At 41.2% G+C, this 14,160-nt stretch overlaps 1 protein-coding gene across 16 annotated transcripts in view; it reads right to left on the minus strand.

Moving 5' to 3' along the window:
* The window catches only part of ELAVL4 (ELAV like RNA binding protein 4), a 138,614-nt gene that overhangs the window by 39,523 nt on the left and 84,931 nt on the right, over positions 1-14,160 (minus strand). For 10 of the 16 annotated variants that reach the window (XM_070592526.1, XM_070592470.1, XM_070592480.1 and 7 more), the window contains exon 2: positions 9,263-9,503. In XM_070592526.1, coding sequence (XP_070448627.1) covers positions 9,263-9,503 — 241 coding nt within the window. Of the gene's footprint in view, positions 1-9,262; positions 9,504-12,300; positions 12,388-14,160 lie in introns of all 16 variants that reach the window. The other 6 variants (XM_070592561.1, XM_070592510.1, XM_070592539.1 and 3 more) reach the window with 1 other exon arrangement.

Genomic DNA, 14,160 nt, shown 5'->3' on the forward strand with positions numbered 1-14,160 from the left:
AACGTCCCCACAATCAGAGGCCTGTGGGCTAATACGAGTGTGCTGGGAAGGGCGGTGGGGCTGGGATCCTGGTTACCACTTGAGAATGGGATCAAGGTGGTCTCCATCTACTTTCCCTCGATATAAAGAAAACTCAGGCTGAGCAGTCTGTTACTTCTCAGAAAAAGCACCTCGCCACATTTAACTTACGAATTTTCCTTCTGGTCTCCTTTTACCATTCTACACCCATTTTCCTCTAACTTGCTTTTCAAAAAAGATCTATGGCTCTTCTAATTTTAGCTCTTTTCCATATTATCTTATAAGTCAACTCAAATCCTTTTTAGATCAAATGGCATATAAATAAATAAGAAGGCAGAAAAGGAAACAAGCAAAGAAAAGAAAAAAGAGAGGAAGAAAAAGCAAAGAGAATAAGCCAAGGGCTCTTGACCGAAATCTTCTTTGGGCTGCACTGGCCTCATCTGTAAAGTGAGTATGGACATGGCCTATATTGGCAATTTCAACAGGGTCAGAGGAAGGACTGAATTCAAAAGCCTTTGGAAACAGACGCGAAGGGCAAATATTGAGGATTGTTAAGCATACGCTTTATGCTCTTACCACCAATAAAATGATTTCATCTGATTCAAGATGTTTGTGATGAGAAATTCCATTGACAGTCATCGGAATTAGAGTAATTACCCTAACTAGCTGTGTCCACTCAGTATTGATGGGGCCTCGCATCTCATCAGACATCCAACTACAAAACAAGGGCCAAGTAGAAAATCAAACTTAAGTCAGCAAGAAACCGAAGGAGGTAGAAAGAGAGTCACTGAGAGAACATGTACCTGACCTCAGCGAGATAAACAACGATTCTCAAATCATGGACACCATGGGAAGTCTGCACATTGTCCACCTTCGTCTGTGTTAGGTCAGCTTACTTATTAGCAAAGCAGAAGGAACACAGACTTCAGAACCCAACAGAGTTGGGTTCAAATCTCAGCTCCACTGATTATTAGCTGTGACCCTGAGTCAATTACTTAACCTCTCTGAGCTTCAGTTATTTCATCAACACAAACAGGGTACTAACACTTGCCCACAGAGTAATCCTGACTGCTCTATTCACCAGCCCTTGAAGATGTCTCTGAAGCTTGGCTCAGCTGCTTCCTTTGCATGGACTGGTCTCGTACAATCTACTCTCTACCAAGTTCAAGGCTCACTTCTATTTGACATTTGCTCTGAGAACCCCAGCCCACCGTCATCTTTTTCTCCGTTGAATGCCCACAGCTGATGTCTTCATCCTCATTCAGCAGAGGCAGAGTGGTAAGGTAACAGAAAGACCACAGTCTTTGAAGTCAAACAGATCTAACCCCACTCTCTAGCTAACCGATTCTAAGACTTGGCTTCCTTATCTTTAAAATGGGGATAACATGGGGCTGGCCCCGTGGCCGAGTGGTTAAGTTCGCGTGCTCTGCTGCAGGCAGCCCAGTGTTTCGTTGGTTCGAATCCTGGGCGCGGACATGGCACTGCTCATCAGACCACGCTGAGGCAGCGTCCCACATGCCACAACTAGAAGAACCCACAACGAAGAATATACAACTATGTACCGGGGGGCTTTGGGGAGAAAAAGGAAATAATAAAATCTTTAAAATGGGGATAACATCACTGATCATGCAGCTGATATAAAGCTTCAATGAGATAACATAAATAATTTGCCTAGCACTGTAGCTGATGCATAGTAAGTAGGCATTCCATCAAATCTCCAACTTCACTGTATTGTTATGAGTCCGTTTGTGCTATCTTTCTGATGAAATTAATTGGCAAGGTCAGGAAGGGTGAGTTTGGGCCTTGCTGAAAACTAAACAAAACAAAAAACCCACACAAAACAGCAAAGGTGGACATGTAGTGATATGCATCATAAGCAGGCTCCCAGCCCTTTCAGACCTGCAGGCTGCTGTAGCGCCCCGTAATCTGTCCTGGCTTCCCCTCCTCACTGGCCCTGCTAGCAGCAACATGTGGGCACAAACCTTGTCTTACCCTCTTTGGCTTCCTCATAGATGCTGATAGAGAATTTAAGAGAAGAGAAGGGAAGGAAGTAACATTTATTTGGTCTGAGAGAGCAGACACTGAATAAATATTGTTGGCTGATTGAAAGTGTTTTACAAATGTAAAACCCTTATACAAATATATGGTCTCTATCTGAATTTTATCTTCTCTCCAAACTAGAAATATCTTCTCCCATCAAAGCTCAATTTGGGGACTGTAGAAAAAACGAAAAGGTAACTTAAAGATCTTTAGTTCTTATAAGGAATAAAGATAGATACCGAGTTCATTAGTTAAGAGCAGTAAGGAGGATGTGGAATGGGGGTGGAGGGCAGACCAAAAAAAGAAATCGCCACTACCACACTCACAGAAGACAGGAAAAAAATGAATTTTCCCATTAACACATTTCAGAAAGCACTTTCCTCCTACCCTGAAGCTGATGACTTACATTTTTAGATAATGTGTGGAAATTTCAGTTTGACATTACCTTCCTGCTTAAGTTCCTAGTCTCAGTCAACCAGGTCATTCTACAGAGAAGGGGGAGTGAATGAGGGAGTGTGTATGGGGGGGTGTGTGTATATGCTGGGGGAAGGAGGGGAGGCTGGGTGAACAGGGAATTGGTCTTATGAACCAGTCAGCTAAAGTACAGAAATAGAAAATCCTTAAAATACCCAGGCCTGATTCACATCCTAGGTAAAAATCCTTTGAGACATCTCTCCTGGGATGTGAGAATACTTTCCTACGGTTATCCGAGTTTGGAAGCAGGGCAGAGCAGTCTGATTTGGAAGGGAAGATGAAGGGGAAGATAGCCAGGGGGCAAAAGCAAACCACACCTAGTCTGTAATCCTGACTATTGCCATCCTGGGAAAAAAACTGTGTTGAAAGAAGCAGAATGTACCTGCACAAACTCTAAACCTCACAGCTCCAACTCAATTACCAACCTGTCCTAATTAGAAAGGGTGAGAGGTCTCTGATTGCCCTTGATGCATGTGTAAGAGGCGCAATGATTACATGGTTTACTGTTTGCACTTAACGTTCTGACGTTCTCCAAGTTCCCCTTAATAAGGCAGACCCTTATCCTCCTGTTTTGCAATCCCATTAGGCTGCCAAATCTTCTGCATACCTAAAAATTTTCCATCCACCCCCAACAATAATCAAGCCCTCCTCCCCAAGTCAACGAATCAAAATTCTTCTATTCTTCTTAGTGGAATATGTATAAGATGACTGCAGGGAGGTGATAAATAAAATGACAGATGCAAATCTGCCTGATTTTCCTCTGAATTCAGGAGGCACATTGTACTGTACCAAGCACATTCTCAAAATCAGCAGCAAAATGTGCTGATAAATGCTACTATTTCCTCTACCCTTCCCATCACTAACGAATATCCCTCTGATGTGCATGAAGGAAAGTTCATTTAGCTAATCAATACCTTGGGATTTTCTTGGATATGCATAATTGAGGCGGGTTTTAACTGTGCTTAAATTTAAGGCAGCATCCATTTCAATACGGTGCTTGCAAAATAAAGAAAAGGAGGAGATAGGGAAGGGTTATTGGTGAAGAGAGAAAATCGAAGCTAAAACCCTCTCCAAGTCTATTCTTCCTTGTTCAGGTAAGCAGTGCCCTGTTTAATTAAAAAAAAAAAAAACAAAAAAAAACACCTCTGGTATTTCTTATGTTTTTTACTGCATAGTGTGCTCTTTCCAAAACAAAAGATTTTGAACTCTAATTATGTTTTCTCTGGACTAAAAGCTTTCATTTCCTAGGTAATATAAGCTGAGTTGGTTTGTAAAGGAAAGAATTCAGTTTAGTATTTTTAGGGAAACTGCCAAAGATAAACCATAAATTGGACACCTCACAATTAGTCCAACAGCCGTGGGTTCAGATCCCAGCTTCCCTGCTTAGAAGCTAAGTCACCTCGGGCAGATTACTCAGTTGTTCCCAAGTCCAAGTTTCTTCACCAGTAAAACGACTGGTGAGGATTACATGAAACTCCATCTACTGATCTCAGCACGAGGCTCAATAAACACTGGCTATTATTACAAATCTCCAAGAACTTCCGATTGACTATTTAAATGAGCTACTATATTTCAAGCATTTAACATAGTGTGCGGAACACACATAAGGCACACAAAAACAGACCAAAGCGGCTGCTATTATTTTTATTTGTCTTTGCTGGGTGCTGTAAGAAACTATGCCAATAAACTCTCCTAAAGGCTGAATTCACATTTCAGGAGTGAATTCAAAGCACTTCTGTATTTTGGGATTTTTCAGAGCTTTTTATTGTTTATAAAGTTATCCAGAAAGTAAAACAATCAAATTCCCATAGTGTCCCTATAAGTCCAGTTCCTTAAAGTACGTGAAGTAATAGAAAGCAATCCACAACTCTCCCTCTTCTCTTCCTCTTCTACCCTAGAGCTATGCCCCTTGTAATGCCTCCCGCCTCGATGCTCTAACAGACCCTCCCCGCACTGCTGCAGTCGCTGTCCCACCTCTCACCCACGAGAGGGACACACAGGATTATTAGCACTTTCACAAATCCAAGCAAGAACAGAAGTTACCCAGTGCCACTGAATCAAAACTGAGTTGGTTCCTTTAATTAGAGACGTGATTCCATATACAAAGGTGGTCGCAAAGTATTCACCCTGATGTCCACAGTAGTGAAGGGTCTTTTTTGCCTTGTTCTGCTTTTTCCACCGAATGATATTATTAATGAAGCCAAAGACGTGTTACAGGAAGAAATGACGAGATGGGGTTCAGGAAACGCTGACTTTGTCTGTTGGGGTGCGACTCTGACTGACAATTTTTGGTTTGCGTGACTTCATTTGGCAATGCTGCTTTATATCAGACACTGCTTCCAGAGAGGCACGGCCCAGCTCTACTGCCTTTGTCCAAAGTGCATAGGAATAAAAAAGGCTTTTGTTCTTAGACTGGAATTTTAGCTTTCTTCCTTTGCTTTCCTTCCCTCTACCTAAATCCTAACCCCTAAATCCTCACATCTTTCAAACCTCCCTCAATAGCTCCAGCTAATGCAGACCCCACCATTTGCCAACCATCCATGGCCCTTCTAGTCTGTCCTTATACCGGTCACTCCATATATTCAGTTTATAATCCATAACATTCAGTTTTGACCACCCTATCCTCAAACTCCCCTACCCCCCTTCCCCTTCAGAGCTCTCACTTGCCTGAAATGGAAAGAAGACTACTCTTAAAAACTACACTGCAAGGGCACACAGAGAGTGACATCAAGCAAGAATATAATTCTTTTTTATTACCATGATGCCAATAATCACACAATCTAGATAGGCCGATCAAAACTGTTTGTTGTAAAATGATTTATTTCTGGAGACTTTTTTTTTATCCTTTCCCTATTCCTTTTGGAGAGGGGTGATATTAAGATAGACAATTATAAAATGTAATTTACCATTCCAGTGCTGCTGGCTTTAAGACATACCCCGAGCCACCTAACTCCATCTTGGCTAAGACATATGTTTCTTCCCCTAAAACACTGATCAGCTAGAAACCTGGATTCAATAATGCAGTATCAAAGGCTGAAACACAAAAAGGCAACAAAATAAAAAATAAGAAACTACTTTAATTCTCTGTGGTCCATGGGATTAATATAATTTCTACCAGCGGTTTGGTGTTCTTTGCCTGAGTTTTTACATTGCCCGAGTCCTTGCGGACCACATGCCACTTCCCTTTCTCTCCAGCAGCAGAGGCTGCAGGTGGATGAAGGAGAAAAATAAAGGACATGGCTTCCAGTGCCATCACATGTCCACAGCTGCATACAAAAGCAACTTGGGGCATGTTTTCTCTCCCTGGTACCTAGATTATCCTGATCAGTGTCCTTTCCCACTTGGAAAAAGAAAATCTACTATCTCTGAGAAGATAAGTAACAGAGATGTCCAAAATCATTGTAAGGGGATCTTAAACCTGGCCCTTTCAGTAAATTTGGCTCCACTCTGAAGGCTGAGTTGTATTCCAGAGGATGATAAATATTGTTATCTTTGCCTCCCGTTATACACAGGAGTCTTGTTTAAAGCCAGGGTGCATTAGACTGACTCTCAAGAGGGTGGCTAGCAACCACCTCTCAGAGGAACACAATGTTTCACTGGGTTAGGGGGCGAGGGTGAGGCAGGGATCTTCACTTAACACAGGCAGGGGCACCCCGCACATGCTTCCATGTGAGATCACGCTGCGGGAAACCAGGGAGTGAATCCCAGCTCCACCACCTGCTAAGAACTGTGCTGCCTGGGGAACTTCACCTCACTAAGCTTCCATGTCCTCACCTAAGAAAATGGAGGCTCTTCCCAGCGTTAAATGAAATAAGGGATGTCCAGCACTCAGAAAGGACCTGGCATAAAGTATTTGATAAATGATAGCAATTACGTCCTTAGCACCACAACCCTTACGTCCACACCCAAATTTCCTCCCTGTGTTCTCAAATGGTGAATTCATTGACAATCCACAGCCAGGAGTCAATCCAACCTACGGGCAACACCATCAACAAAGAGCCCCTCGCTCTCTCGCTGTCTCTCTCTCTTAATTTTATAAGCCAGAACCTTCTAAGGGAATCTATTACATTCTCTTAGGGAGTGGTTTGGGCTGCAAAATCTTAATCTTGAATTCTTATCTCTTTGCCACTTCCCACCCCCCCAGTCCTCCCACTGGATATCTAGAACTCCTTATAAACTTCACAGGATAGAGATGCATTGAGATCTGTAGGAGGTGTTAGAGGAAACGGGGGGACTGGGATGTTAAAAATCAGGGCAACAAAAATACCCATGATGTCATTTACCCTGACTTCTGAACCATCAGCAGCAGCCTTTCAAGTCGCCTCGTGTGATGCTTCACCTCTCCCAGCCTGTGTTATCACGGAACCCCAAATGCAGGCCTCCGAGGGTCTTCCATTAGAGCGATTCCCACTCCTTCTCCGCCTCCCCACAGCCCTATCTCTCCCTCCTTCTCTGACTTTTAGCGTAGCCAATTAAACCTGAACAACGGGTGGATGGAGGAAATATGCTGCAACTATGGAATGGTACAGCAGGGACCAGTTTCACTGTTAATTTAAAATGCTAGAATTAATTAGGTGGTGTAAATGAAGAATTTAATAAGCACTCTTTACAACCACAAGTTCTACTTTTATTAAACACTGCTACGAAATGAGGGCAAATATCTCTGGTCTCTCTATATTTCCTTGCCTCATTCCCATAAGTTCTCTGCAAATAAAATTCTTTTTTTTTTCGCCTGAATTTAAAAAAAATGCATAATTATAAATTTATGCCTGAACTGTATTTCTGCCTTCAACCCTTAAGCTTCTTCTTTAAGCTCAGATGCTACTGTATGTCTCTGCTTGTGCTGGAGAGGGTGCTAAACAAACCAAAGTTGACAATTTTGGTTTTGTATACCAAATTAAAGGCTGTCTTCGAAGCTGTCACTCCTATTCAAATCCACTCGGTGAACTACCAAATTAGCATTCTTTCAGTAAAGGAATCTGCTTGTTTAAACATGTGTCTTTAGAAAACAAGGAACAACACCATGAATCAGTAGTTCTCAAAAACCTCACTACAGTTCTAAGGAAACTCTTTTGAAAAGGTGATTAATAATATTCACTAATATAGCTGGCAGAGTCCCTATTTAGAAGGTAAGGCTACACCAAAAATACATTTTCTATAGAGCAGTGGGCGGAAGAATCATATGGTTAACTGGTTTTAATTTGGTTTGAATTATCATCCTATTATATAAAGATTATTCAGGAGTCTAAACATTGGCTTTCTGAGAGCATAAGCAATTCCATTAAAGGATGGATGATCAGTGCTCTGGGACAAGATCATCAAAGCCCCGGCCCTATTTGGAGAGACTTTGATAAAATTTCTCTATTCTAGCCACTCTCCTTGAAACATACTAACTGAATCTATAATAATATCCCCCAATTATTGAGAGACCGCTATGCAATAGGCATTGTGCTAGGCAGTATATATCTAGTCTCTCATTTAACCGTCACAATAAGTCCTGTGAGAATTTTACAGACAAGGAAATTTTGTTTGGAGGGGTTATGTGACTTACATTGTCAACAGTTATTTCAGTTTCATGATGTTGCAAAGTACTTCATTTATATGGGGGACAAATTTACAAGTGAATTAGAAGAACTGGAGAATATATATAGCTACGTGTGTGCACACATATACATTGCATTCTCTGATTTAAAGTCAAGATGATGTATCTCCCTATTTTAATTATAGAGTTTCCTTTTTCTTATATAAACCAGTTGCTCACCAATTAAACTATCCAGAGAAAGGGAGACAAAAGTCAACACTCAAAAATGACAAATCCTTGAAGTTGAGAGTGAATGATTCTAGAAGTGGAGTGTCAGAGCACAGCAGCCTCACTGCTGTCATGTCATAGTCCAATATTTTTCTAAGAAAATATTCTCACTTCCAAAAAGATTACAGGGAAACTTCCCATCAAAGAATTATAGTGTCTGCATCTGGCAAACAGTAGGTCCTCAATGAATGGTTGTCAATTAGGAAAAAATCAGAACCTAAAAATCTCAAGTATTGAAGTTGTACAGGGTATTGTTTTGCTTCCAAGTAAAAAGTCTCTGACTTCTCAAAGAGTATCTTCAAAACAAACAAACAAATAAAATAAAGTAAAATACCTCAAATACAGATCTTCATTAAGCATCTCCCTCCTAGGGCAGAGTAGTTTTATGCCAGAATAATCTACTATCCTTAGGGCCTATTTCTCCCCAGGGACAATGGGCAGTTGTGACCTCGTTCCCCAGTCCACAATGGCCCCCTTTAAAACACTGTCTCAGACACATGGGAGAACACTGGACACACACAAACCAAACGTTTGAGATGAAAGGAATAAATAGATAAAAACTAGCATGGAGTATAGAGAGGGTGGAGGGCAGAACTGAGAAGTAAAGAACAAGGGGAAGGGGTGGCTGATTAAGAAGAAAACAGGATAAAACCAAAGGATTATTTAACATAAGGGAAAGCTGAGGAAGCTCCAAAATCTTCATCTGCTTCCCAGTCCTAATGATCCACAATATGGTTTTATGTAGTATACACACATGCATGAGTTTATAACTTTTGTGTACCCACGCCCTCCTTGAATGCAGGACACACGCTGTGACACTCGGATGCATCACCATGCATGTGCATTTCCACTAAGGTCTGCACATCTAATGGAACAAAGTGGCTGTGAATCCAAAGTCTAGAATATTGAAGAAGGGCATACCTGTAATTTTGTCTCTCACGAGTTTGCAGGATTCTATTTCACCAATGCTCCCAAAGAGACTCCTGAACTCCTCTTGGGTCATATTCTGGGGTAAATAGTTGACTATGAGGTTGGTTTTGCTGTCATCTGTGGCCGCCCCTGTCTGCATGGGAGAAGGACAGTTTCTATTGTTGCTGGAGGGTCCATTGCTTGTACTGGATGTCGGGCCATTTGACACCTGAGGCTCCATGGTGCTAATTATCTAAACAAAAATAAGAAGAATAAAAATAAGCCTTTTGAAATCTCAAAGACACGATTAAGTCTCTTTCAAGATTTTATTTTATTTTTTGAAAAGAAAGAGAACAAGAGAAAGCAAGATGGAGCAAAAGAGACAGGGTTGTGAACACAGCCAATTTAGAAGCATGTTTTTAACCAAAATGCTAAACTCCCCTTGCTATTTTTAGGCCAGCCCATAGATTTTGAACAGACTAGAGTGCAGTGGGAACTCTCCCATTATTTTGTTAATGAAAAGCTAATTCCTGTTTTCATTACACAATCACTCTCAGAAATGTATACTTAAGCCACACCAAATTATAATTAAAATGTAAAGTAATAATCATGATTAAAATTATAGTTCCATTAAAGCTGAAAAAGCTAAATATAGAGGGCTATGCTCACAAGATCAAATACAGTACCTGTTTATTAACTATCTCATAAAGTAAAATGACATTAAATTAAGTGCGGCTGTTCCATATGGGAAGAGTTTAGGTTTTCACCGATGTTTAATCACTGATCAAACTTCAGATTTCATAAGTGCATGAGGGGAGCTACAATGTCTTCTCATGATTTTTCTCTCCAGCCATGCTGTTACTGTTTCTCCTGGACCTCTAATAAAATAAAAAACATGAAGGAAAAGTTCTCCCTAGGTCTCCACCTCAAGTCCAGCACAGACTGACGCTGTCCTCTCACACGTTACTCAAAAAGGACTTTTTCTGGAATTAAATAGTTAATTAAACAAACATTTCCAGAAATGTGTGAACTGTTCCAGGCAGCATGCATGGCAATAAAGAGATGAATAAGTCTTAGTCTCTACTTTCAAGGAGCTTATAGTCTACAGGGGACACAGACAAGCAAACAGCTTACAACAGGATAACAGGCATGTAGTGCAGGGGCAATTAAACCTGCTTATAGGATATGGAGATTTGGGGAAAGTACTGAGAAGATGATGCTAGAATAAGGTTTTATATGGAAAATGGGTTTAAGCTCATGGAGTCAGGTCATGAAGATGCCCTGTATAGTATGACAAACATGGAGAATCACAAAATTGCACAACCAGAAGGCATGTAGGGCAATAAAATCTAGTTCAAAACTCTCATGTTTGAGATGAATTCCAGAGACATTCAACAACTTCTTTGTCATCACAGGAAAGTGGGGCAGAGTCTGGGCCTGTACCCAGTTTTCCTGACCCCAAATGCAACTTATCTGTCCCATTTTTCCATTCTTTCCTATCACCACCCCTTACTCGTCCTTCAGGATATGGCTAAGTCTCCTCTGAAATTGATCAACTCCCTGGAAATGGAATCATGTTCTCCATTTCACTAGTTGTGTGACCTTGGGTAAGAGACTTAAACTCTAGGAGTCTGTTTTCCTCATTTCAAAAATGGGAACAATGTCACCTGCCTTACAAGATGGTAAAAAGGATCTGGTGACATGATGTATGTAAAGCACCTGAATAGTGGTGGCAACATATCCACAACCATTGACATTTATTAAAGTCACTCTGACGCCAATCACCTGATGTGACGTCTCTGACTGACTCCTCACGAGAAGGCAATGAAGCACATTCTAATATCCTCTACATTTTAGAGATGAGGAAATCAAGGCTTAATAGACATCATCTGATAGCTAGTCGCTTCCATTATTATAACTATTTGGCTGCTCAGAGAATTTTTGGGGGATAAGCATTTTTATATAATATACATGTAGTAAAGTGTACAGATCTTAAGGGTACAACTCAAGGAATGTTTACAAAGTGAACACAACTCACACTTGAGTAACAACCTTTCAGACCATGATATAGAACATGACTAGCCCCCCAAAAGTCTGTCTCATGTCCCCACCTTCTCACACCACACCAAAGGTAACTTCTTCTGACTTCTGATCCATAGATTTATCTGTTTTTGAATTTATGTACATGGAATCACACAATACACACTATTTTATGTCTTTTCACACATTATGTCTGGGTATCATCCATGTTGTTAGATGTGGTGGTAGGTGGTTGTTCTCCACTGCTGTGGAAAATTCCATTGTTTGAAAATATCACATGTTATTTCTCTCTTCTACTGTGGATGAACATGTGGGTTGTTTCTAGTGTTTAACTATTATAGATAATGCTGCTCTGAGCATTACGTACATGTCTTCTGGTGTACATACACACATATTTCTATTGGGAATGTTCCTGAGAGTCTATTTGTGGGTCATAGGGTATACGTATGGTCAGCTTTGGGAGAGACCGTCAATGGTTTTTCTAACTGGCTGTTATCAATCTGCACTCCCACCAGCAGAGAACCAAAGTTTCTGTTGCTGCACATCCTCATCCACATTCAGAGACTGACTTTGTTTTCTGCTTATTTTCTCATCTAAAGCAGAGCAGGACAGTAAAAATGGAATGAGTTTTTTTAATCAAGGCTGACTTAGAATTCTAGTTCTACCACTTATTAGCTGCGTGATCTCAGGCAGGTTACTTTAAGACTCAGTCTCAGTTTCCTCTTTGTAAACTGGAATAAAGCCTATCACGCAGGGTTATCTTTAGAATGAGAGAGCATACATATTTGTTATATATATTACTATATGTTAATATATTTATTAAATGCCCAGAACATAAAATGCCTAAGGGCGTCATACCTATTATTTCTCCTCACACCCTACATAGGTGTTACTCTAATTGTTTCCTCTGATGATCACAAATGAGAAATGAAACCAAAAAAAAAAGTCTCAAGAGAAGTCACATAAATAAGGCAGATGGAGGAAGGTGGGGAGCTTCTAAGATTCTTTACCGTCATGTAAGTAACTTAAGTGGCTCCACTTATCACATCACCAGAACTTTCTTCTTGGCTTCAGGTCAACAGCGGGATTCTGGAAGGCTGGTCCAGACAGCAAGGAGAAAGCAAAGAGCTTCTGAGAAAAATCTTAAGCAAGCTCTCCTCAGCACTGACAGAAATTGCACCCAGCAAAGTGTATTCAGCTGCTCTGCCCTGAGGCAAGGGTCCAGGAAAAAGGAGGGAGATGTGCCCAGGGGAGGGGGTCATGCTAATAGCGATGATGCTGCAGAGCATCACAGCTCCAGGCTGGGAGGCAGGTTTCTGCTCTGCCGAGCCGTCGGCCTCCGGGGTCTGTGCAGTGCCTCCTTGCCGTGTCGTCTCACTGCCTCACTGAGTCAGGTGTCCAGGCAACAAACACAAGGAGCACTGCCAACTCAATAAGGAACTTGAAAACTAGAATTTATCCAATTCAGGAGGCTCAGCTAGCAGAACCACAGAGCTGCCCAACTACTACATTTTGATTTAATAGCAAAAAAGCCAGTCCCACAATCTATAGAACACCTTCCCTGCTCTCCACCTTTCTCAGGTGACCCTTCTCACAGCTTCCCCACAAACACCTAGAAAACATCCAGCACTGAGGCAGCTTTTTGGGTGTTAATGATGGAGTACGAAGAAAAACATAAGTCATACCTAAGCATGCTGAAATTCTGTGGGAACAAGACTGTTAAAGGTCACCTGATAGCCAGGTTCATCTTTTGTTTCAGACACACATGAAAGCCAGGCCTTGTCCACATGAACATCTCACAGGTCTCCCTGCTCCAGAAAGGCTTAGGAAGTATCAAGCCTGCAGCAAAGTAAGTTCAGTTCCCTAATCAGCTTTCTGGATCTCCTTACATCCTATGTGGATTTCCAAATTTATGTTGACTCCTGGAGTTGAGCCCTACCTGCAGACCAGACAACCCTAATTGGGTCCAAACCTTCAAAAAGGAGCCATGAGATGTAATGTTCAGTCCTGAGCTGCTTCAACTGACTAAACCTATAAATTAGGTCAAGTCATTCTCGTCTGATGGAGACAGAGCTCTCTTTGCTCTGTGCACACACTACACAGTTATCCTTTTGAGTATTCAGAAAGAAATGATGAAGAAACACACATGCACACACATACAACTTTCTCAATAAAAATGTACAGTCTGAAAGCTGAGAAACACTTGCAAATGTGCTAATATACATCACATAATAAGACCCCTCACTGGTCTTAATGATGCATCCCAGGATGCCAGACAGGCTTAAAAAAAGAATCAGAAACGTAAAATGTCAGAATCATATCTGACACACAAGTGAACCAAGAGGATTTTAAAACATGACTTGGAAAATAAGACAGGTTGCCAAGATATAGATACTGAACCCAAGAACATGAAACTACAGCATTTTAAGGTTACATGATAGATATTAACAAGAGGACATCTTTAATCTCTACTTGGGAATCAGACCATAGGTAAACGTGTGTTGGTGAGAAGCATATCCTCCAATAAGGGCAGAGACCAGCTCGGCAAAATCAGAACACTTGCTTCCCCAGGCTAAGGCTTTAATATTCTAACAGCACAATTTTCATTGCAAATAAATATATCAGTTACTCAAGTTTGCATATGTACTTTAATGAAACATTGTGTGTGGGTCTCACAGCCAGCTTTGCAGCTGACCAGGTTCCAAACCCCTGACTTGCCCTCCTTTCCTCTTCCAAACGGCAATGAGGAACAGGGTTACAGCCTGCAACCAGGATAGAGCATTGAGGAGGTTCAGTTGACTTCAAACTCTAATGGTTGTACAAAGCACTGCATTAAATCTTTTATGTTCCTGTGATATATTTTAAGAAAC

The sequence above is a fragment of the Equus przewalskii genome, chromosome 2 (genome assembly GCF_037783145.1).
Source record: "Equus przewalskii isolate Varuska chromosome 2, EquPr2, whole genome shotgun sequence".
NCBI classification, from domain to species: Eukaryota; Metazoa; Chordata; class Mammalia; order Perissodactyla; family Equidae; genus Equus; species Equus przewalskii.